The 26365-nt window shown below is 37.8% G+C and overlaps 1 protein-coding gene across 13 annotated transcripts in view; it reads right to left on the reverse strand.

Moving 5' to 3' along the window:
- Positions 1–26365, reverse strand: part of ATE1 (arginyltransferase 1) — a 155551-nt gene that overhangs the window by 114166 nt on the left and 15020 nt on the right. For 9 of the 13 annotated variants that reach the window (XR_009536173.1, XM_060126737.1, XM_060126747.1 and 6 more), the window contains 3 exons: positions 24566–24795; positions 22546–22674; positions 21504–21632 (listed from right to left, as the gene is read on the reverse strand). Coding sequence is in view for 12 of the 13 variants with exons in the window: in XM_060126737.1 (XP_059982720.1) it covers positions 21504–21632; positions 22546–22674; positions 24566–24795 (488 nt within the window). In the remaining variant the exon portion in view is untranslated. The remainder of the gene's footprint in view (positions 1–21503; positions 21633–22545; positions 22675–24565; positions 24796–26365) is intronic. The other 4 variants (XM_060126743.1, XM_060126741.1, XM_060126744.1 and 1 more) reach the window with 2 other exon arrangements.

A 26365-nucleotide genomic window follows, 5' to 3' on the forward strand; every position in this document is an offset into this window, starting at 1 on the left:
TAAGCCACAATTTCTTCCCCTAAACCAAAGAACGTCAGCGAGGTATACCTCTGTGTTAGAGCGGAATTCTAAGTCTCATAACTGCTCACGTGGATTATCCAGAATTTCCCTGCACTAACAAATACTTCTGCTGGTCCTGTTCCCTTAGCCTTTCACCCTAGTACACGTACTTTCTTACAAACTGTTAGACGACAAGTCTGACTACATTAGTCTATAATCTAATAATTAATCAAATGATTAACTAATTTAACATTAGTCTATAATCTAAATTTATTTAAAATTTTATAATGATCAACCTAAATCATACCTCAATGTAAAATATTAAGGAGTATAGTTGCTTTACAATATTGTGTTAGTTTATACTGTACAGCAAAGTGAATGTATACACACATCCCCTCTTTTATGGATTTCCTTCTCATATAGGTCAGCACAGAGCACTGTCTAGAGTTCCCTGTGCTATACAGTAGGTTCTCACTAGTTATCTACTTTATACATAGTATCAGTAGTATATATATGTCAATCCCAATCTCCCAATTTTCTATCCAGATTTTGGAAGCTTTAATTATGAGTCTAAATTACATTAAGTTAAACTCCCTCCCCACCCCATTTAAAAAGTCATCAACAGAATGAAAATTAAATCTGTACTTAATAGCAAGTCAAAACTAAGGTTTGAGAACTAAGACCCTGTTTATCCTAATTTTGGTAAAAAGAGCTGATTCAGGTAATTCTGTAAATTCATTTTTACATCTATTCCCTATTCCATTTGTTAGCAATGCAGCTGAAAGAAATGACCGCTTGTACTACCTTTTTTGGTTAGACCCAGAACCTTGGACAGGACATTAAGCTTCAATAAATCTTAAAAGATGACAATGAAAACCTAATTTACATTCTAACATATTTAAAGCTATGTCTTCTGAGCCATTAAATCTCCTTTTTTGCTGATGGAAAGAACAGTGATCTAAGAATTAGTCTGGAATCTCACCAGCTCTAGCTACTTGAGTACTTACATTATTTAGGTCTTAGTTTTCTATCTACAAAATGATTTCAGCCTAATCACTTTCACCAGTGGTATCCTGTGGCATGTCAAGTTCCCAAAACACTCTCTAAAAAATGATTCCATGGCCCAGTAAGTTTGGGAAATGCTGCGTACTGTTGCTGTCTCACTTCCCCTTCATCTTAGAGAAGTACAAGGTATACTGACAAATTACAGGCCCTGAGAATTCCCAGTCAAACAAAAAACCCTAGAAGATGAATAAGTTCTGGGGATCTAAAGCACAGCATTGTGATTACGGAGAACAATACTGTACTATATACTTGAAAGTTGTTAAGAGAGTAAGTCTTGAATGTTCTCACCACAAAAGAGAAATGGTAATTATGTGACATGATGGAAGTGTTGGCTAACTCTATGGTGGTAACAATATTGCAACATACCTATATCAAATGAATATGTTGTACACCTTAAAGGTACACAACATTACATAACTATATCCCAATATAGTTAGAAAAACAAAAAAAAACCCTTCAATTTCATTTAATCTAGTGCTTTCCAAAGTTTCATAACCAAAGAGATCTGTTGGTTGGTTGGTTGGGTTTTAATTTCATGTAACATTTATTAACATTCCACAGAACCAATATTCCACAAAACTCATTCTAAGAAGCACTGGCCCCTGCCAACTCTGAATCATTTTCCCCAATCTATACTTAATAGAAATGCTCACTGAAAATACTCAGTATGGCTGTTTACAGTGTCAGAAAAATCTAATATAAACTATCAATGAATCAATGGCTCTTCTCCCCCCTTTAAAAGTCATGGTCCCTACCCAATAATATCCCTCAAGGGGATCCTTGCAATATTTAGCACTGTGGATTGGTGAAGGGACTAATGCTCAAGCCCACACCATGGAAGGAACTGTAACAAATGCCTCTTTAAAGATTAACATCGGCCCAGAATCACAAAAGTCCATAACGCTAACACACAGAGCAAGCTGTAAATGTTTTGCTCATAGTGTGGAATCCAGTTTGCTAATGCACATCCTAATTAGTGAGCTACTTCAGTGCATATTCTTTTACTCCTTGCAATGCTCTCCCCAATTTCTAACAGCAATAGGGATTTGGGCTATAATTAAGTCACTCACTAACACCCACCTCATGTGTTCACTATAATAACTGTATATTTTATAAACAGTGGCTCTGTATCTATTAACACAAGTAGTATACATTTGAACTTACTATTTACTACCTCCAACTTTGGTGTTCCTGTTTCTAAAATTAAAAGGTTAAATTTGAAACATGAATCTATAAATCTAGAAAACAATGCCCTAATTCTATAGCTTGAAGAGCTATACTCAAAGAAAACTGAATCTAAAAGAATTTTGTCGCTTTTCAACATTACCAGCAGTGAACAAAATCACCATGAACAGAGTTCACATCAAAATGCAAAGAAAAGGAGTTCTTGGCAAAGTCACCAAAAGGAATACCCACTAAAGAAAGACTCAAGTGCTGGTGACATCATGTGCTGAGAACAGAACTGTTTGCTTCTCTAATGGGAGAATCATTCTATCACGGGACCCTATGACCTAAAGACTTGCCTGTTTACAACATCAAGTAAGTTAAGGACCAGCCCAAAATATTAAAATATCTCGTAAGAAGTGTGGAAATAATTTCTGAAGTGTGTTTAAAAGAAAAAGTACCTTAGGATTTCTTTAAAGTCAACATTGGGACCAAACTTTTATGTAATAAGAGAAATCCTTAAATCTGTTGCTTTCTTAATCTATAAACTGTGTTCAAAAATGCAACAAAATGGAAGGACTTGCCTGGTGGCGCAGTGGATAAGAATCTGCCTGCTAATGCAGGGGACACGGTTCAATCCCTGGTACGAAAAGATCCCACATGCCACGGAGCAACTAAGTCCGTGTGCCACAACTACTGAGCCTGTGCTCTAGAGTCCGCAATCCACAACTACTGAAGCCCACGCACCTAGAGCCGGTGCTCCACAACAAGAGAAGCCACCGCAAGGAGAAGCCCGCGCACTGCAGTGAAGAGTAGCACCTGCTCACCACGACTAGAGAAAGCCCACACGCAGCCACGAAAACCCAACGCAGCCAAAAACAAATAAACTTAAAAAAAGAATGCAACAAAATGGAAACGCTTTAAAACTGCATTTTTCTAAAAATAATATTTTCTTAGGTATTGAGTATAGGTATTTCCAGATTGCGAAAGGTATTTGGAATATACTTATACAGGCAGCCCTCCAAGTTCCGTATCCACAGACTCAAACAACCGTGGATGGAAAATATATTTTTTTTAATTCCAGAAAGTTCCCAAAAGAGTACATACATATGTGAAAATTCAATAAGCTGTACATCCAAGATTTGCACACCTTAATTTTATAAAAGGAAATAAAAAGAAAAAAAATATATTGTATTTCTCCTGGGGATTTTTCCTAAAAATCACTGAAACAACAGAATTTTACAGTTAAGAGGAATCCTGGCAGTTATCTAGTCCAACAGCTTTAGTTTACATCTAGATAAACTGAGGTCCAGAAATGTTACATTAGTTTACAGTTAGCAACAAAACTAGGATTAGAACCTAGAAGCTTTTTCCAATCCACGTTTCCCTTCATTATATCATTGACTAAACACAACCATTAATCAGAATTCACCAAGGAGGCAATAAAGCCCAAAGATACCAAGTCTCAGTGTTATAAAACAACACTAAAATGTGGTGATATATAGGTGTTCAGGTAACAAGGAAACAAAGTAACAATTCTATAACAAAACATATAAATTTTTATGATAATGAAAATCAGCCAATGAATGGCAAAAAGAAAGAGGAGATTAAAAAAACAAAACACTCATAAGCGACACAGATAAGAAAGGAGATGCACCACGCCTTGTTTTCCAGCCTCACCAATGTTCCTGCTGTTCTGTGAACACGTCATGCCTGCAATGTACCTCCCAAAGAAACGCACAGGTGCATGCTCTCCATCCAGGTGTCTGCCAAGCAGCCCCTCTCCTCAGAGCCTCTCCTGACGTCTTCATATAATTATCGCCACCACCTCTGTCCCTCACCGCTTCTTCACTCTTCCTGTTAGCGTGTACTATACCGACACTAAACTGCATACTTACTTGTTTATTCATCCTCCTCACTAGCATATAATCTCCCTGAGGTTGAGAACGTTTCTCTCTTGTTCACTACCCAGAGTCTAAAATGATGCCTGGCACATAGTAGGGACTCAACGAATATTTGCTGCTTAAATGCCTAGATTCATTCATTCATTTGTGAATTGGATTAATCAATTCATAAACGAATAAATGAATATCCATATTCTGCTCTTTTCCCCTATGTGTCTTCATGGCCCCTGGCTACTTTGCAAAATTGTGTCATTTGGTCGAGGTGAGATGCCACAAACAGAGAGAAGCAGTCACCAGTAACCAAGAGCTGGTATCTGTGAAGAAACAGCCTGTGCCCTTCTCATCAGCTCTCCTCAGGACCACCTATGTCCTCAATACACTCCTTCAATTTCCTGCAGGGAAACTTCCAGTATTATTTTTGAGGAGCAACTACTCAAAAGATTACTGAGGACAAAACTAGGTATCACTAGTTGATAACTGGGTGTCTTCCAAAAATCTGAATGACATGAATTAGGGATAAGCAGAAAATACCACAAAACTTAGAAATAAAGTCTCTTAGCAGGAGAGCACAGTCAAAACAAAATTTATTTTAAAACCTCTCTAGTCAAAGTACTAAGAAATTGAATATATTATCAGCAATTTAATTATTATTGAAAATACTTGATTATATTAACACATGAATAATGGTTATAGGTACTGCTTGCATACTTATCAGACCAACTGATCCCAGGCAAGATCAGATGTCTCTACATCATGCCAGGTAACATATATTTCCATTACTCTTTAATATTATTGGGATTTTAACATTTTAAACATTAATGCAAACTTATGAAAAGAAGTTTTTCATTTTTTAAAATGTGCAGAGGACCGTGTCTTATTCATCTATGCATCCCCATGACCTACCACAGTGACTGGAACATGCAAGGAATTAAATATTTATATGATTGGTTGAATAGAAGAATCACATTCCTCCACAGCCCAGGAGAAAGAAACATGGGAGCCATTCCAAGTGTAAAACTTTGAGCTATTTCTAGAATGACTGTCGCAGAAAAGCCAACATGTATGTTATTTTACAGACAATATTTACAGACATACACAAATATATCCCCTATTTTTTTACACATTTACATATTCTGGATTTTAAAAATCACATATATAATGTATACATTTACTTTTATAATTAACTACTGACTAGAAGCAAATCAACTGCTTTTTAATCATGCAAGCAGTTAGCTAAACTTATTTGGCATATCATATGAATTTCCACAGCAAAAACACAAACTTTCCTTGTTTAGGCCAGTCCTCAATAGGTGACACTGTTCACTTGTCAAGTCATTACCAGGAGGTCATAAAACTTGAAGCTCCTCAGGCTTAATGGAAAAAGCAGACCTAAAATACAAAAACTAAAGACAAACGGCAATGGTGCCCACAACAAGATGATCTCTATCACACTAGCTTTGCACTCACTAAAATGTGCTTAACTCGTAGGGGTCAATTTCTCAACACTCTCTCAGCTTTTACTTCTTATAGAAGGACCACTGTCAAGAGCTTTGACATCATATGAATTTTCTTTTGGCTTCACATCACAAGTTTCAAGAACGCTATTTTCTTTCTTGCAGTTTTCCATTTGGCAAAAATTGAGTTCTCTCTCCATCTGTTTCTTTTTTTAAAATGTATTTATTTTTATTTATTTTTGACTGTGTTGGGTCTTTGTTGCTGCGTGTGGGCTTTCTCTAGTTTCAGCGAGCGGGGGCTACTCTTTGTTGCAGTGCGTGGGCTTCTCATGTTACAGATCAGGGGCTCTAGGTGCGCAGGCTTCAGTAATTGCGGCACGTGGGCTCAGTAGTTGTGGCTTGTGGGTTCTAGAGTGCAGGCTCAGTAGTTGTGGCGCACGGGCTTAGTTGCTCCGTGGCATGTGGGATCTTTCCAGACCAGGGCTCGAACCTGTGTACCCTGCGTTGGCAGGCGGATTCTTAACCACTGCACCACCAAGGAAGCCCTCCAGCTGTTTCTTTTGTTTGTTTGTTTGTTTATACTGCAGGTTCTTATTAGTCATCAATTTTATACACATCAGTGTATACATGTCAATCCCAATCGCCCAATCCAGCACACCACCATCCCCATCCCACCAGGGTTTTCCCCCCTTGGTGTCCATACGTTTGTTCTCTACATCTGTGTCTCAACTTCTGCCCTGCAAACCAGTTCATCTGTACCATTTTTCTAGGTTCCACATACATGCGTTAATATACGATATTTGTTTTTCTCTTTGTGACTTATTTCACTCTGTATGACAGTCTCTAGATCCATCCACGTCTCAACAAATGACTCAATTTTGTTCCTTTTTATGGCTGAGTAATATTCCATTGTATATATGTGTCACATCTTCTTTATCCATTCGTCTGTCGATAGGCATTTAGGTTGCTTCCATCCAGCTGTTTCTTAAAACTAGTCAACTCAGTTGCCCATTCATTCAATGAATGTTCACTAGGCATCTACTCCATTCCTGGCACTCGGAATTGTATATTCCTTCTGACTCTGACAGAGTATTTTATAAGTTGGTTTAGAGCACAAAGTATACCACAGATTATGGTAGTTTAATACAATATAGCTAATTTTTCAAAAGGAGAGCTCTAGTCACAGAATAAGCAAGGAGCTCCATCGCCAGAGTTAAGGCACAGGAACGTCCACAGTTCCTTTGTTTCCAGTTCTCAGCAAAGCGATCAAGAAATATACATATATAGCTTCACCAAATAACACGTTTTATAGATTTTATGTGGTATAATAGTATTTTAAAGACTAAAATCACATATTGATGAACCAAACTGAACGGTTTTGAGTATTACTACGTTTTTCCTCTGAAAGAACCGATTCTAATTTAATATTAAAATTTAAAACATATAAGATCTTTTAATTCAAACAGATATAAGAATTAAATGGAAAAACAAACAACAAAGAAAAATTTAATTTGCAAATGTTGGCTGGATAGACCAGAAGTATCACTTGTTTGCCCTTGACCTTGGTGTCTCTGATGCTTCCTAATGGTTTATCATCATCCCCATCCTACCATCTCAAGTTTAGTCAAAGATTATTTAGCCAAGCACCTTTACCTTGACTTAATCCTCACAACAAACCCCATGTGATGTTCCCCCCAAGTTTACAAATGAGGAACCTGAAGAGCAGAAAGCAGAGGGAGCAGGAACCTGCTCAAAGCCGCACAGGTAATAAGTGGAAAAGATGAGAGTTAAGGCAAGAGTGCCTGATCAGAGTCCACACGTCACACGTGATGCTACTCAGCCTTCCTGTCATCAGTATTCTCACCCAAAATGTCTAAAATTATAAACACACAAGCGCTGTCTCCTAGTACTGGTGTCATCTTCACACTGTTCAAACCAGATCATTCATCACAGGGCTCATCTCCCCTACTGCAGCTGGTTAATCAAGTATCAACGTCCACTTCATGCCACACGTTCCATTTGACACCAAACATCCTGCTTCACTGTCTCATTCCTCAGCTTCCAGAAGACAATATAAATATGTACATATTAACTATAATGGTTACTGTTATATTGTTATACCTTAACTAGAGGTCAATTATCAAACTACTCTAGAATTTCAGACATTCAAATCCCAGAAGAAAGCAATAAAGGTTAAAATGAGGACTCAAAAAGGCATGTCCTAATGCTTATGCTCCCAACTTGCAAAAGAATCCCTCCAACTCCCTTTGCCATTTTCCCCTTCACTATTACTTTACAAACAGTAAACTTGGTGATCTAGTTTCCAAGCCAGTAACTAATACAGCCACTCCTCCCTTTACACCTGCTCTTCTCTTCCTTAACATTTAACACTACTGGGTAATTTGCTCATTCGGGGTGCTTACTCTTTTTTTTTTTTTTTTTTTGGCGGTACGCGGGCCTCCCACCGCTATGGCCTCTCCCTTTGCGGAGCACAGGGTCCGGACACACAGGCTCAGCGGCCATGGCTCACGGGCCCAGCCGCCCCGCGGCATGTGGGATTCCCCCAGACCCGGGCACGATCCCGTGCCCCCACATCGGCAGGCGGACTCCCAACCACTGCGCCACCAGGGAAGCCTCCAGGGTGCTTACTCTTTAATGACTATCCCTGGCCACTCCTTCCCACCCGAGAATGTGAACTCCACAAGAGCACGGGATCTTCATCTGATTTATCCACTCATTTGCTAACTGTAGCAAATGCCACTCAGACACTACCCAGCACACAGTATATGCTCAATAAATATTTTAACAAACACATTAAGAAACCACAAATTAGAAAAGGCAAGAATGCCAAAACCAGACAAACTAACACAGTAAAAACTGACAGCAAAAAGAAGAGCAAAGGGCTTCCCTGGTGGCACAGTGGTTGAGAGTCCGCCTGCCGATGCAGGGGACACGGGTTTGTGCCCCGGTCCGGGAAGATTCCACATGCCGCGGAGCCGCTGGGCCTGTGAGCCATGGCCGCTGAGCCTGCGCGTCCGGAGCCTGTGCTCCACAACGGGAGAGGCCACAACAGTGAGAGGCCCGCGTACCGCAAAAAAAGAAGAGCAAAAAAAGATGAAAAGAGTAACTTTACAGAAAAAAGCTGTAGTCTGAGGGCATGTGGTACACAGAAGTACTGTAAGAGCAGAACACTCTGGAGGGAATATGCAAGTCATTATCAAGACAAGTCCTGCTCAGTATTCTGTGTGAGAAGGCAGGGAAGAACACAATACATTTGGACATAAAATTTTAACAATAAAAATGTTTCAATTATTTGGAAAATTTGCTTATGTTGAACATTTCATTCACTGGTGTCAGTTATTCTATGTTAACTATTTAGGCCCACTTTTACATCTTCAAATGACAACACCATGGTCTAGCGTAAAAAGCACTTAAATTTGGAATCATTGCTCTGCCACTAACCACCCATATTATCTTAGACAAATTAATTCTCTAAGTAAGAGAAGTGAACCTATACCATCTACACAATCACAAAGGTCCTTCCATCTCTAATGTTGTATGATGCTATGATTTTATGATCTGATCTGAGACAAGTTTTGGAAATTATTAAACAAAAGAAACTTTAAGAAAAAATGTCCCCAGCGTTAGTTTAACTCTACCCCTTTGCATCTCCCTCAGAATTAACATTATCATGAGGATAAAACTGTGGCCTCTTCTCTAAATTTATTTAAGTAAATGATTTTAAAATCTTGGTAATTTAACTACTATTAGTAACAAATGTCTGGCAACATACCTTAAGACAGACTACAATACAAAAGTGCCCTGACTTAGGAGCTACTCATAAAAAGTGGTTTTTTTGATCGAACTGTACAAATATTGCCTAGGCCCTCTACTTTACTCAAGAAAGTAGGCTTAAAAAGTATCTTAAAAATTTCAAAATGCTCACACCTAGCCATCATTCAAATTCTGTTCATTATGACAGATATTTATAAAATAGTATATGCCTATCCTATACATGGTTGTCTGGTTTCTTTGCATAATTGAAGGAAGAGGTCAGCATGATACAGTGAATAATTTTCTAAATATAAGTTGTTATTCAATATTTTCATATACATAGAGTAAGGCTCTTAAGAAGGAAAAATGAATCTGAAAGCTTCTCTAGGTTAAGTTCCAGAAAATACTTAAATCTTTAACAAGCAAAGAATCACTTGTAATTATCATATTCAATGCCTCAATCAATGCAAACTAATTCTTATAAATGGCAGAAGAAAAGCATTATCCATACTTCATAGGCTGTAAACACACATCCCACACTGGGATAGGACTGAGCCTGGACGAAGGAACAAACCTGTTCCAGATCTACAGCACCACCTGGTGGCTGGAGTGAGACAACCGTCCGGTATTCTCCCACCTTTCATGGCTCCATGGGGTCAGAAGGGACCCATGGCAAACTTTTCTTTACCACACTTACTGTCTAATCATTTATGCCTGAATATAAGATAACTTTCCCCAAAATAAATATCCCTCAGAAGTAGAGGTCTCCTAATATGTGAGTCTCTCACAGTAAATTCTCTGAACCAGTTTAGAAAACAGTGCTTTCTGGGAAAGCACAGTAGCCTGAAATACCTCAATCACTGTAATTTTTAAATTTATACAAGATCACCTGATGGAATAAGCAAAGAGAAATTAAAGTATGTATAGGTAAAAGAGCATAATTTCAGGGACAACAAACAAAAAGTGGCAAGGGGAAATAAGGCTAAGTGCTGACAGTGCAGAAGCTGAGCGACGGGCATACGGGGTTCACTGAACTATTATCTCTACCCTATGAACGCTTGAAATTTTCAATTCAAAAGTTTTTTTTAGAAAATTAAAGTAAAAATATAAAATTCAGATTTATTAATCCTAGTGATATGTCTTTCAAATAACATGTGAACTTCTTTCCAAAAAAGCCTTTTAACCTAAAACTACTCTAAAAAACAAAGTTTGTTCATCTTTTTCTTTTAAAGAAGCCTTTTAAATATTTCTTTAAAAAACAGTAAATGGTAAGTAACATTGTCAATGTTATGACTATCTACAAACAAATAGAGAATAACTGTCCGGCGTTATTCAATTGAGTACTTGTCGCCTAGGATAACACCTCCACTATCTTCATCCATGGATTCAAAGATTGCTGTGTTTTAAACAATCTGAACAGAAACTAAGATGATGGGCTCTGTAATCTATGCCAGAAAAGTGGCTCCAGTGTTGACAAAGACATCTAGCAGGTGATAAACTATTTTCATCTCCCATGATTATGTTTTCTTGTCACTAACTTGTGAATGTGTGACATAGTAGAAGGGAAAATGAAAACACGGAACGCGGGTGACCATGAAGCCTGAGAACCTCCGCTGTTTAATTAGATAGAGAACGGCATGCTCACAAAAGGAAATCCTTTGTAGTACAGACCTATAATAGGGACTTACTAAAAGTAGGCAGGTGTCCACTGCAGATAACAAAGCCACAGAACAAACAGTTCAAGAAGGGTTCTTGTCAACACAATGGAAGAAGAATAAAGTCAGAGGAGTCACAGCCCATGAGAGCTGCTGTCCAGGCCCTCACCCTAGCCACAGGGGTGGTCAGCAATGAAGAGGGGGTACGTAACAATGATGCCACCAGAGGGCCCTCCCTGCATGACACTAGACACGTCCAATACACTGCCACACAGTGACTTATGAGCACATCACTCAAGCCAGGTTTACTTTCTATACCCCCTAACTACGTTTCAGGTAAAAGACTCGACCTCACATAAAAAGGAGAGATAGGAATATATATTTCTCTAAAATTTAAATCAAATTTCCTTTAATCCTAAAACAATGCAACTATGATATGATACACACACATATACACACAAAATCACATAACATGTTTACTCTGCAATGAGGAGGAAAAAGGGGCATGTAAGCCTGCCTCTTTAGTGCAAGCAGACTTCTTATAGACCAGACAGGGTCTAATTTCTCGCTGCTTAAATATTTTATTAAGGCAATAACCTGGATTCAGTCACTCAATTTAACAAGGAAGATTCATATTCTCATGGAGAAAAGTGTGATGAGTCATTAAGCATACTCTCAGAAAGATCATTTTTAAGCCTCATAATTTACGTTGTTAATAATATTCCTGGTTATTAGGGATAATAACAGTATGTCATCTTCATCACCCCTTAGAACCTTTTTGCTTACTCTCTTCCACTTCTGTGTTACCACCAGCATCAGTCTCTCACCTGTTTCATTAAACTATATAAAGTGAACTACAAAACAAAATACTTTATACACATTTCAGCCTATGATCACAGAAGTTATCCAAAATAAGACACTCTTCCTAACATCTTTTCAATACTTTAAAAATTAATCAAGGATACAAAAAAAAAAAAAAACTTGACAAAAGTTTGATACTACGCTCTTTTGGGGGTGCTGTGGAGAAAGGCACTCTCATACTCTGGAGCACAGAAGAGTACAACTGTGGAGGAAATGTGGCAATATCTAGCAAAATTCTATGAGCTTTTGTCTTTTGATGTACTATGTCAGATCAAGCAAAAAAGTACACCTTCACACAAATGCAAAATGACAAAATTATACTACCTATAACAGCAAAAGATTAGAAACAAGCCAATCTTAATAGGAGATTGCTTGAATAAACTATCGTATGTCCACTCAAGAAAAAATATGTGGTTGAAAAAACAAAGAATGAGGGCGATCTCTATGATATCATAGGAGAGGAATCCCTAGGATATGTTTTTAGAGAAGAAAGGTGCCAAAGAGTGTACGCAGAATGCTCTTCTTGGTGAAAGAAAGGAGGAAAAATAAGCATATTCATATGTATTTGTTTATTTTTGGAAAAACAAACAAAACTCTAGAAGGACAAACCAGACACTAGGGGCTTCCCTGGTGGTGCAGTGGTTAGGAATCCGCCTGCCAGTGCAGGGGACATGGGTTCGAGCCCCAGTCCGAGAAGATCCCACATGCCGTGGAGCAACTAAGCCCATGCGCCACAACTACTGAGCCTGCGCTCTAGAGCCTGTGAGCCACAATTACTGAGGCCGTGTGCCTAGAACCCGTGCTCTGCAACAACAGAAACCACCGAGATGAGAAGCCCACGCACCGCAACAAAGAGTAGCCCCCGCTTGCCACAACTAGAGAAAGCCCTCGTGCATCACCGAAGACCCAACACAGCCAAAAATAAACTTATTTATAATAAAAAAAAAAAAACAGACACTAATCAAAATGGTTATTACCAGAGGGTAGGGGACAGGGTAGAGGGGATATTGCAAAGGGGACTTTAAGTGAATCTCTCTTTCTGTAGTTTTGTCTTTGGAACTATGTAAATGTATCACCTATTAAAAACTAAAATTAAATTAAGAAGCCAACTCCAGGGCTTCCCTGGTGGTGCAGTGGTTGAGAGCCCGCCTGCCGATGCAGGGGACACGGGTTCGTGCCCCGGTCCGGGAGGATCCCACATGCCGTGGAGCGGCTGGGCCCGTGGGCCATGGCCGCTGAGCCTGCGCGTCCGGAGCCTGTGCTCCGCAACGGGAGAGGCCACGACAGTGAGAGGCCCGCGTACCAAACAAAAAAAACAAAGATCATCAGTGGATACTAAAACCACGAGATGAAAGGCTGTTGACGAAGGGGACATTCATCTGTGCAGAAGTAACTCTCCTACAGATAACTTGCTAAACACAGGGAAAATCTTATCCTTACAATGAAGACACCTAGACGTTACCTCCTTAACCTAGTGTTTGAAATTAGCATCAATATTGGGACAACCCATCATTATATAACTTCTGACATGATACGATGTACACAAAATCACCTATGAAGCGTATCTGTCAAAACTGTTTAACCTGAATCAAGGTTTAGACTTAATTTTCAGTCTACGGGAAATATGGGCAACAAAGAAGCTAAATTAGACCAGGAGGAAAGATTCGGACAAATACAGAATGTGGGACATTCTTTAAGATAACTGGCCTGGACTTTCAGAAGCCACTGTCATGTACCTAAAGAGCGTAACTAGCATCCTGATTTAGGCACAAAAATACCATTCTCCACTAAAAGGAGCTAGGACTCACTGGAGAAAGGCTGATTCCAAACCCAGAAGAAGAAAAACACATTAGTCTGGAACATCTTATTGAACCAGATAAAAAGGGAATAGATACTTAAAGACTCCCTTGAGGGGAATCCTACTGGCCAAATTTGGTACAATTTAAGCATAAAAAAAAAAGATAGGAATGGATTATAATCGAAAAAATTTTAAATCCATGAGCCCACAGTGATACCAGAAGGAAAAATGATGGGGGGCGGGGGAAGGGGAGGTAAATGAAGATAAAGCTCTTCTTTACAGAAGATAGTAATTTCAGATAATAAATGTAGAAGAAAATAAAACAATTAGATAAATCACCATTGTGCAGCCCCTCCCACCTTCCCCTAACTGATTCAGGCAAGAAACACCAAAGGATGATAAAATGGCTGGACGATAGGTGATTGGGACAGAGATTTTTCAAAATCTCTCAAAAGTACCAATATCATCCCACAGCTCACTTTTTAAATAGTGAGTAATGTGCCTTTACAATGGAAAGATCTAATTACAAAGGTGAAAATGGCACTTAACAATAAAAAGATCTGATGGCTGCCATCCATCTAAGTGAGCAGACCTGGCAGCACAAATACAGGGCAGCCTGACATTATGTGCTGCCTGATATGATACAGCAGGACAAAAAACATGGCCTAACCCCTAGATAAAACTGGCAATATCTAAAAGTTGAACATCTGCATACCTAATGACAGCAATTCTATCCTAGGTGTATACCCAACAGAAATGGGCCCATATGTTTACCAAAAGACATGTAAAAGGATGTACACATGCAGCACTATTCATAGTGGCCCCAAACCAGGAGCTGCTCACATTCCCATTAACAGTAGAAATGGATAAATTATGGTATATTCATAACTAGAACAGTATACAGCTATGAGACTGAACAATCTACAACACCCAAAAATGCAGATGAATTGCACTCAATATAATGTTGAGCAAAAGAAACCACAAGCAAAAGAGTACACACGTGATTCAACTTAAAGTACAAAACAGGCAAAACTAATCTGCAGTCTTTCAAGTCAAGAAAGTACTGGCAGTGACGGGAAAAGGATGAGAGGGGGCTCTGAGGGGCTGGCAGTCGTCAATTTCGTGATCTGAGAGCCTCTGAACAAGGGTGAGTCCAATTTAGGAAAATTCATCTATCTGAACACCTATGTGTATTTTCCTGTATGAAACTATGTACTTCAATAAAAGTGTTTTTTTAGAAAGTACATATCACCTACACCTAAAAACACGTAGGCTGAATCTGATCACTAGAAACAAATACGGAATAAAGGACATTCTAAAAACAACTGGCCTACACTCTTGTAAAATATGTCATGAGGAAGAAAAAAATTTAAAAAGACTTAGGAAACGTAACAGCCATATTACAAACACAGCATAAATATAATACTGCATTCAAGGCAGGAACCTTGCTGGATCTAGTATTTTTCTAAAAAAAGCTTTCTAGGTATTTTGGGTATAATTGGGAACATCTGAATATGGATTATGATGTTATAAAATTTCTGTTAATTTTTTAGGAATGATAAACATTGTGGTTACATGAGAATATACTTATTTTAGGAGATGCATGCTTAGTACTTACAGGTGAAGTGTTATAATACCCACAGCTTACTTTCAAATGGTTCCAGTAAAGAAAAGATGACAAAGCAAATTTCACAAAAGTTATTAACAACCAGTGAACCTTAGTGAACAGTATGTGGGTGTTCACTGTATTCTTTCAACTTTTCTGTTCATAAATTTCAGAAGTTTCAAAATAAAAAGTTGAAAAAACAAGGCAGTATCACAAAAAATAGTTGAAAGGTAGAAGCTATTATACAATTTGAAAAATATAAACTAATATACAGCTAAATGTAATCTACGAACCTAGACTGGATACTGATTTTTTTTTAAATGGGAAATTTTTTTAAATGAGACAGATATTAGATGATATTTACGAATCATCAGTTTTCTTACATGTGATAATGACATTGCATTTTGAAGCAGCACATCTTATTTTTTCAGAGACGTACGCTAAAGACTTTAGGAGTAAAATGTCATGATGCATAATCTAAATTAAAATGATTCAACCCACAAGAAAAGATAAAGCAAACACTGAAAACTAACCACTGCTGAATCCAGGTGATGGGTACCAGGGGGTCAGTATACTATTCTCTCAATTTTCCTTTATGTTTGAAAGTCCTTAATAAAATTTGGAAAACAATTTAGTCGATGCCTCAGAATTGTGATGAGACTACTGGAGCTATGGTTACAGCCTGTTCTTCAAATAGTTTAGAAGAGCTGAGATCAACTGGCACTTAATAAACATTATTAGATAACGCTGTTTTCTAAAATATAACAATAAAATTTCAGCTAAAAATCCCATGTTTATATCATATGGAATTACTGATATTTTGAAAAACAAAGATTATTAAATGCTGGCTTTATATTGTATTATACAAAAGATAGGTGACAAATTACTCCTGTTTTATTTTATCTAGATAGTATTATTTTCTGAAAATCTGGTATCTACCTGAATGATTGAAAACAGTAATAGAAACAAACATATAGAATAATTTACTAAATCCTATGCCATCTCACCGTCTGCAATTATGTGCTGTTTTTCTAAAGATGTTACTAAAAAGAACTGACTTGCTATTCTGCATATCAAAGCAATCTATATTTATTTATATTCTCATCAAATCTCTCAAAGAATAACCTACTTTTTGGGGTGTTTAAACGATTTTATTTTACGGTCACCAACAGAGTAAAAATGGATTTTATGCATTTATATGGTTACTTAAAGTTCCCAAGTTAGTATGTTGACTGTTTTTTACTTCAAATGGTTTACAACAACAAAAGCAAAAATGGATTTTCTTAATCTTGATCATAATTAAATTAGTTTGGCCCATTATATTGACAAAACCACAACACAGTGAGCTGCTGCATGGAGCCCGTAAAGCAGGTCGGGACATCATTTGAACTTTTCAAAGGAGGACTTTTTTGGCTTCTCTTTCTGCCTCTGAGCACAGGAACACTGGCTGGTTCCTCAGGTAGAAACCGTAGCCAGGTACAAGGGAAAACTACTATTTGTACTCCATGACAAGAATTAGGTCCCTTCAGTATAAAACGCCTCACTTCGAGCCTGAGAAGCAAAGCAGCATGTCCAAATCAGATCGTCTAGGCAGCCAGCCCCACAGACAGAGCACTTACTCTCTACCTGCGAGCAAGAGTCTGCCAAGTGAAGAAAGAATTTCTAGGATGAAAACATGGCAGGTGAAGGACTCATCTACAGCAGTGACCGTCTCCCTAAACAGAACTATCACTAGGGCAGCTCAAAGGCCTTAAAATTCCCTGTTAATGAGTCCAAAACTTAATCATCTACCCAGAGAAGACCAGAAGTAGGGCCTAGCTCCTGCCCAGCGCTGCTCATGAAGCAGAGGTGTCACTCCAAGGGAAATGAGCCACCGTCCCTGCCCGCAGCTCCGGAGCAGTGGCACAAAGGGGCTCAAGAGGGCAGGCCACAGAACAGAGAGCTCAGCAATCGGGACTGCATCTGGGACAGAGGGAAGCTCAAGCCCAGGGGAAGTCTTGAAAACAATGGAGATCTTGGTGGAAGCATCTAAGAGGAGGCTAGTAGTTCCATGAGGGCAACAAGCTAAACCATAGGCCAGCTGGTTTACCATAGAAACAGGAAAGGAGACAGTGAAGAAGAGCCCTCCTGGGGTCAGAACAAACCTCAAAGATGGGCCTCAAAAACTGCTGCTGCAAAGGGGACTAAATTTAATAAATCAAACTATGGAGCAATTAATGCCCTGGGGCACTGCTGAAAATACGGTAAACAGTCCGCAATTGGTAGAGCCTAAGAGCTGGATGTGAAACCAACAGAGCTAAAACACCTTAACAGAGCCATCAGGGAAGGTGACAAAGAGAACACTAGTAAGACCACCGTCATCCCAGGGGGACTGTGCAACGACCACGGCTGAGGCCCCAGGGCGTGACGTCAGAGGCTTCTCAAACACGTGTGTATTCTTTCTTCTCTGAACTGATTTTAAAAGCAATTGTACAAAACAGTATGTGTATAATTGTACTGTTGGTACTATAACATATAGAAAAGTAAGATATTTGACAATAGCATCATAAGGAAGGTGGATGGGAACAAAGCTGAACTACAGTAAGAAAATTGTATTAGATAGTAACTCAGATCCACAGGAACAAATGAACAGAACCAGAAATGGAAAGTCAGGTTAATTTTAACAAATTATAAACAAACACCTGTTCCTATTCCTCTTCTCAGCTTTATAAAAGACATAAAATCATATAAGGTAATAATTATAACATATATTGAGTTTATAACATATATGTTATAAATAGCACAAAAAGGGGGAGGAGGGACTAGAGCTCAGCAGGAGTAACATTTTTATACCTCACTGGAATCAAGTTAGTATAAATCTGTAGTCACTCCTGTGAGTCAAGATGTATATGGTAAGCCCTAGAGCAGCTACTACACCTCAAAAATATATAGTGAAAAAATCATTAAAGGAATTGAAATGTTACCCTAGAAAATACTCATTTAATGCAAAAGGAAGTAGTAAAGAAATAAAAGAACAAAGACATGAAACATAGAAGAAAAGTTAAATGAAGACATAAATCCAACTCTATCAATAACAACATTAAATATTGGACGGATTAAACACTTCAACTAAGTGGGAGAGACTGTTCTCCCTCCAAATTAAAAAAAAAAGATCCAAATATATGGTGTCTAAAAAAGACACACTTGAAACTCAAAGACACAAAGAGATTGAAGATAAAAAGGATGGTATAGAAGTTATCATGCAAACAGGAACCAGAAGAAGACGTAATGGCTATACCAATATCAGACAAAACAGATTGTAAAATAAAAAATCCTACTAGAGATATAGATAATCCACAGAATGAAAAAAATATTTCTAATCACATATGTGATAAGGGACTTGTATCTAGTCCCTTAAAAATGGGCAAAAAATTATAAATGGGCAAAAAATGTGAATAGACATTTCTTCAAAGAAAATATACAAATTGCCAAAAAACACATGAAAAATGCTCAACATAAGTAGCCATCAGGGAACTGCAAATCAAAACCTCAATGAGGGAACTCCCTGGTGGTCCAGGGGTTAGGCGCTTTCACTGCTGTGGCCCAGGTTCAATCCCTGGTCGGGGAACTAAAATCCCACAAGCCTCGCAGAGCAGACCAAAAAAAACCTCAATGAGATAACCACTTCACACCAACTAGGATGGCTAAAATTAAAAAAAAATAATAATAAAGGAATAAACGAGTGTGGCTGAGCATGTGGAGAAAGTGGAACCCTTGCATACTTCTGATGGGAATTTAAAAAGGTGTCGCACTTTGAAAAACAGGCTGGCACTTCCTCAATAGGTAAACACAGAGTTACCCTATGACCTAGCAATTCCACTCCTAGGTATACACCCCAGAGAAATGAAAACATATGTCCACATAAATACTTGTCCACAAATGTCCATAGCAAAACTTTCTATAAAAGCCCCAAAATGAAAACAACCCAAAAGTCCATCAATGGATGAAAAGAGAAACAAAATTTGGTATAGCCATACAATGAAATATTAATTGAGCCATAAAATGGAATGACGTACTGACACATGCTACAACATGGATGAACCTTGAAAACATTATGCTAAGAGAAAGAAGCCAGTCAACAAGAGACCAGCATTGTACAATTTCATTTATATGAACTGTACAATACTGATTGTAGACTAAGGAAATCCAGAGACAGAAAGTGGAATATGGCTGCCTGGAGCTGGGGTGTCTGGGAAATAAACGAGGAGTGACCACTGTGGGAATGGGGCTTCTTCTGGGGATGATGAAAATACTCTGGCGCTAGTGAGGATGGTTGCACGACTCTGTGAATATACTAAAAACCCCTGAATCATATACTTTAAATGGGTGACTTATAATGGCATGTGAATTACACCTCAATAAGGCTAATATAAAGAAAAAAGCACAGTACAGAGTCCTGACTTACAAAATGTTATTTCATGTTATTTCTTAGGAACTACATTCAGTGAGATAACAAATTCGCCCATGTGAAAAATAACATCACTTCAAATGTCTCTGAAAACTCCATATGAATTCAGTTAGATGTCAGGTAAATAAAATGCTATGAATAAAGTAAAAGAATTTATCAAAGCCAAATATACTCACTTGTATGAAATCAAAGTACTAAACACAGAAAATTCATACTGGTGGGAAAGTTTATGATAGTTTATACAAACTTTCCCACCTGTATGAATTTGCTATAAGCATGTGATACTATAAAATGAATCATTAAAGCAAAACTATTTGGCTACAATAAAGAAATCCATTATGTATTTCTATTTAAACACAAGGTCAAATCATGTACCCAGAGTTCAGTACTACCAATGATAGTGAATGTAAATTTAAGCCTTTTTAAAAAAGCCTCAATCATACCTTATGCCTAAATACAGAACACTGCCCTAGAGCCTGTCCAGATGTTAAGTGGCACTCATCTTTTCAGACTTGGCTCCGATGTCACTTCCTTCAGAAAAACCTCCCTAGCCTCCAGTCCCACACTAAGGTGGCTTTCCTTACTAATCCAACAGCACTGGAACTGCTTACCCATCTGTCTCCCCAATTACGACTATGAACTTTCGCACTGAACTAGGTCTGCAAGAATGGACTCCACCAGAGGCCTGAAGCCCAAAAGGGGGTGAGGGGGTTCCCGGGAACACATCAAACATGTCAGGGTGTTTTGGCCCAACTATCCATACCTGGTAAGCAGGCAGGCACAAGGCCAGAATCTCAAGGGTAGTAGGAAAGAATAACGTTCAGAAAGGAATTAAGACCTCCTGGGAATATCAAGGGGAACTTCTTGCACCTTTCAGAATCCTTATCTGTAAATGCTACCACCCACAGCTATAGGTCTCAACGGGGAACTTATGGAAGCACTTCTCAAATCGGAATGTGCACATGTATCACCTGGAGACCTAGTTCAAAACGCAGATTGTGATTCAGTAGGTCTAAAGGGAGACATGAGAGTCTGCATTCCTGGTGACGCTGATGCTGTTGGTCTGCAGACCACACTTTACCGAGAAAGGCTCTGCAAGACCCAGAAGTCAGCATTCTCTCAGGGAACATGCAGCATTAACTCCTGCCTTATTAATCATCTCTTTTAAGCTAACACATCCTATGTCATTAAAAAAAAACCCAAAAAATCAAAACTTCAATCCTTCTGCATCTGTTGTCATCTTTCTTCCAAAACATCACTGTCCGACTGTGGAAAGTATGCAATCTCTTATTCATCTAAATATCTCCAGCTGGAAAATACAGGCCCTCAATAAATGCATGTTAAATGATGCTCTATGTAACCTCAACACATTCAGCTTTTTCCCACATGCTTCTTCTTAAGATATATTTGTTTATTGGTCCGTCTTTCCCGTTTGACCATCAATTCCTTGAAGACAGAGACTCCTCCCTGTGTGCTGTGGCACCGTCTGGCACAAAGAGCACTCAGTGACGTCTGCTGTCTTAGCCCAATGACTGACGTGTAAACACAATACACTTAGGTTCCTGGAGAGAACACTGAGTAAAAACATATCTTTTTTTCTGAGGGATTTAAAATGATCACATGTATAACTTGTTTTCACAAAAGTTCAGTAGTACACAATGTAAGGATCATCAACTCTACTTAACAGATAAGAAAATGGAATAAGAAGGTTATATATTGATATTATGCTTCTTCATAGACAACCTTTAGCAAAAAAAACATTTAGCAAAAGGTACCTCGGTCTTCCCACATTCATCAGGCAGGTCCTGGTGTATGGCCATTTGATACTTGACATATAAAGAAAATGACTGGCTGAAGGACGACTTGAACTCGGGGTCCTCAAAGGAGACAGGTACTAGCCTCACCTTCAGAGCAAGGAAGATACAAGCAAACGCTACTGAAACACCTCTACCTGATGATATGCTTCTGAAGGTGAGGCTAGAGTAAGATCTCCGCAAATCCACTTCCAAAGCTCAGCGCTGGAATTTCTATAAAACGAATAAACCTAGGGACAGGTTGACTAGCACGGAGCGTGAAGCACGAACTGTGCACCAATATTTATGAAAAATTTAAACTCACAAGGGCCGGGACAATTTCTTTTTTTTTTTTTTTTTTATCTACCTGTTGTGGTTCTCTGCATACAGCAGAGTCAATATTGCTCCTCACGTTAATTGCCACTACCTGTGTCACCTCTACTTATATTAAGGGTTTTAAACTTTTTCCCCTTCCAGATTTTTCTTGGGTAATTTGATTTGTAAAATTATAAGTATATGAGGACTTCAATTAAAACATTCTACTATCTTACTTTTCTAGTCCCACTCAGTTGTGTATGGGTAGTACATCAACGAAGAGTAATTTATTTGTTATGAACTTTTTCTACACGACTTTTAAATGGAGATAAAGCATATTAACTGTGTTGTACAAAGTATGCCTACCATATAGTGGGGTTTTTTTTTACTTTTTTCTCATAAATATTTTAACTTAGAGATCGCCTTTTCACTAACTCTTAAATAAATGCATCTAAACACAGTGACTTTAAATAGAGATACTTCATTTTACTTTCCATTCTGAAATTATACATGAAAGGCTCTTGACATGGCATCAGGTAAAATCTGCACTTTCAGAATGTCCAGTGTTCCATGGTCCTATCTCTTTGCAGATACACTGCAAATTGAATATAAACTAAATGTACCACAAATAAACCAAGAATTCACACAGTGATATCAAATAGAGGGGAAAGTTGCGTTTGCACAGAAAAATTACACTTGGCCTGCTGACCTGGCTCACAGTTGGTTTATCAGGTGGGTCCTTGTGAACAACCATCTGGTAGCGTTTATAGACCTGGTAAGACTCCTGAAATGTGGCTTTGAACTGAGAACTTGGTGGAGATGATCTCACCACCCTCACCTTCAGAAGGAGTTAAAAAACAATGTTCATTAATTCATTTATTTATTCCATGGAATATGCATTAAGTTATTCCCACCCAAAAAAGCCCCAAAGTTCCAATATAAATACTAAAGCATGAACATATAACGGTAATATTTTAACATTAAAAATCAACCAGTTAGTGAATAAAGAAAAGAAGTTATTTCTCCAAATTATAGACTCATTAAGAAGGCAGAGGATCCTGTCCAAATTCTAAGACTAAGCTCTTAGACTGACTGAATTATGTAAGACTGCCTCTATCGTAAAACAGTAGAATACTTCTGGCACTCAAGACACAGACACAAATAAATACTCTTTAATATTAGCTGTACACAACTCACCTTCAGTAAAACAATCCAAAAGACTGAAAATGTGAATATATTTTTTGGACACTCTTTCATGCATCATTGACTCTAAACTTACAACTTTTTTCTATAAGTGTAAAAGACAACCCTCAAGAAGTGTTCCTCTTTCATGGCATAGTTTAAAATGAAGACTCTAAGGTCAGATTCCCTTTACTCAAATCTTAAAGGCACCATTTTAGTCAAGTAAATAAATTAACTTCTCTGCGCCTTAGTTTCCTCATATCTAAAATGAGGATGCATTAAAAGCAGTAATTGTACATAGTAATGGCTAACATTTATTTTAACGTTATTTACTAACCAGTTAAAATATGTTAGCAAAATAGAAGAGTAAAACACGAAATCAAATGTAATACAATAGAAAGGCGTAATTGGAAACTTCTTGTTTCCAACTGGAAACTTCTTGTGCCACGAGAAGTAGTTGCTCTCATGAAAGAGTGACACCCAGGGGATAACAAAAATCTATCCATCCTGGATATCATTACATTAAAAAAGTAAAAGGTGCCTACTGAAGAACTGTTATATTAGGTGTGCCTGGTGCCCTGAATACATTACTATTTGATCAAAAGATAAAAACCTCTTGATAAACTATTTTAAGTATTCAATAGTGTGTTCCATTCTCCTTACGATTTGGGAAGGAGAAAGTCAATACCAAAACAGAGTAGCCAAGGAATTGTAACAGTCAAAGTTGTTAACACTTATATCTGATAATATATATTGTCCTAAGATTTAAACTGCACCAAAGTAAATGTTTAATATCAGGTTTTTCAGTGATAAGTGATGCTCTTAGATTATATTAAGCTGTAAATTCAAAGGCTGACCAGTTATTAATCAGGTAGGAGAATATAATAAAATCATTATGGCTAATGTTTTAGAAAAAAATTTTATAAATATACCAAACTAATACTGAAAAATCTAGACTTCACCTGAAATATAAATCAATTTGGGAAAAATAAGAGGAATACTCTTAAGACTAGGCATATTCACACTATGCCTAAATTGGTTTGGGGGGAATTAATGAGATGATTATAGTAGTACATTTAGGACTGTTTAGTTAATTCCTAACTGCTGGCTTGCATATGTAATACCATTTGCTGCCTTGATCAAGATCATAAAATGAGAATGGATGAAACAGTGATTTGCCTACTGTGATCTATTCTCTTTCACTACCTAAACCAAAGCTGCCAAAAATGAAATTTTAAAACAGTATCTTTTATTTTTCACTCTACTAAATTTCAATCAAGAGATACAAAAAGCCAGAGTACCTCAAATAACAACACACTAAAACTAGAATTTTCACAACTTTAGTAGCCAATTGCCTACTTTTTAAATCCTAAAGAAAAACAAAAAAGTTTTTCTAAAGTACCAATTAACTTAGTAAATATAAATGCCACTCCATCCCAATTCACTTTAATTTCCCATTATATAAACAGCAAAACATCAACCATATGATCTCAAGTGAAAAAAAACAAAGTAGCTAACAAACAAACAAAAAACACCTTCCAAAGTACCTCAAACTTGTGTGATGCACTCTCTGGTAAAGATTCAAAAATTAAATCTTCAAGTGACTTGGGCTGGTTGGATTTAGCCTTTGGTGGGAACAAAGACGGTGGCTGACACCGAACCTGGAAACCCTCCAGTTCTCCACCTGGGTTCTGCTGCATGAGTTTTAACCTTTTCCTTTCTTTCCGGATTTCCTTTGCTTTTCGACATGGAGGCTTACTCAAATCTGCCCCTTTGCCTAAAAAAGAATTTCAAAATATTAGACCAATCACTTTTGGCTCTAGAAATATTTTTTAAAGGTCTCAAAGGTTCCACAAAATCAGTACAAACAGTTCCAACTGTTAGGTTAGCTTCGGGTAGACGTTTCAGAGGCTCATGGTGTAGACCCCTAAGTTGATCTTTAAATTCTACCTTCGAAGAAGAACTGCCAGAGAAAGTAAATAGTAACAGAAACTTTTCAGGCAGCTCTTATTGTTGAAACATTTTCTTTTACATATTCATCCACTTCTCTGCCTTTGTAAAAGGAACATAATCAAATACCTTCTGCTTCACGACACTGCTGTCTCCAGCCCATTTCTGAGGGACATTTCTCTGAAACCTAAGCATTTATCACTGGTGACAGAGATAAATGCTTAGGAACCAGGTGTAAATGAGGACTGATCCCAGAACATACTCCGGCAGGTTTTTTTTAATGAAAAAATATCCTTGCTTAGTTCAAGATATTTGTGTCCTTCTCTATCTAACTGGGGCGGGGGGGGGTGTCTCATTAGTTTTGCTCCAATTTGAGTTTTGTTTTAATTAAAAGAGCAAATATCAAACTGATAATCCTTTAAAATATAACAATTTTTACTATTATAAACCACAAATTTTAGTGAGTACCCTTCAATCTAGGAAGTTGTTTTCAAGGAATCTATCCCAAGAAAATCATAAGAGATAGAGGCAAATAATGAACACAAATGAAAACCTCAAAGTAATCTAAATGCTCAATTATAGAATTACACAATTTTTAAAATAAGCAACAGAATATCAAACAGCCATTTTAAATGCTGTAGAAATTTTAGGGGATTTGTCATTATTCAATGTTAAAACATGGGCTTCCCTGATGGCACAGTGGTTAAGAATCCACCTGACAATGCAAGGGACGTGGGTTCCAGCCCTGGCCTGGGAAGGTCCCACATGCCGCGGAGCAACTAAGTCCGTGCGCCACAACTACTGTGCCTGCGCTCTAGAGCCCACAAGCCACAACTACTGAAGCCCACGTGCCTAGAGCCCATGCTCTGCAACAAGAGAAGCCACTGCAATGAGAAGCCTGCGTACCAGAACGAAGAGTAGTCCCCACTCGCCGCAACTAGAGAAAGCCACGCACAGCAAGAGAGAACCAAAGCAGCCAAAAGTAAATAAATAAAATAAATTTATTAAAAAGAAAACATTATGTATAAATATATATAATTAAAATATTTAGGAAAAAGCCTGGAAAGAAATATATCCCCATGTTAACAGTCATTTTACTTGGGTTTAGAAATTTAAAAAAAGGACTTTCCTCCTCCTTTTTTTTTGTAGTGTTCTCTTTTCTCCAATTTTTCTAACACTAAACATAACTTTGTAATTTTTTTAAAAGCCACTAATTAAATAAAGAAAAACGCTTTTTTAAAAATTTAGGATCCTGAAACAGTATTCACAAATCATATAAAAGTCAATTTTACAGAGAAGAAAATTAAGACGTAGAGTGTTAAGGGACTTGTCAGAGACCAAGACCTGGTCAAAAGAAACTAATTTGATGAGAAAACAGTGATAGTGAGACCATATAA

Source organism: Lagenorhynchus albirostris, chromosome 16 (genome assembly GCF_949774975.1).
Source record: "Lagenorhynchus albirostris chromosome 16, mLagAlb1.1, whole genome shotgun sequence".
NCBI classification, from domain to species: domain Eukaryota; kingdom Metazoa; phylum Chordata; class Mammalia; order Artiodactyla; family Delphinidae; genus Lagenorhynchus; species Lagenorhynchus albirostris.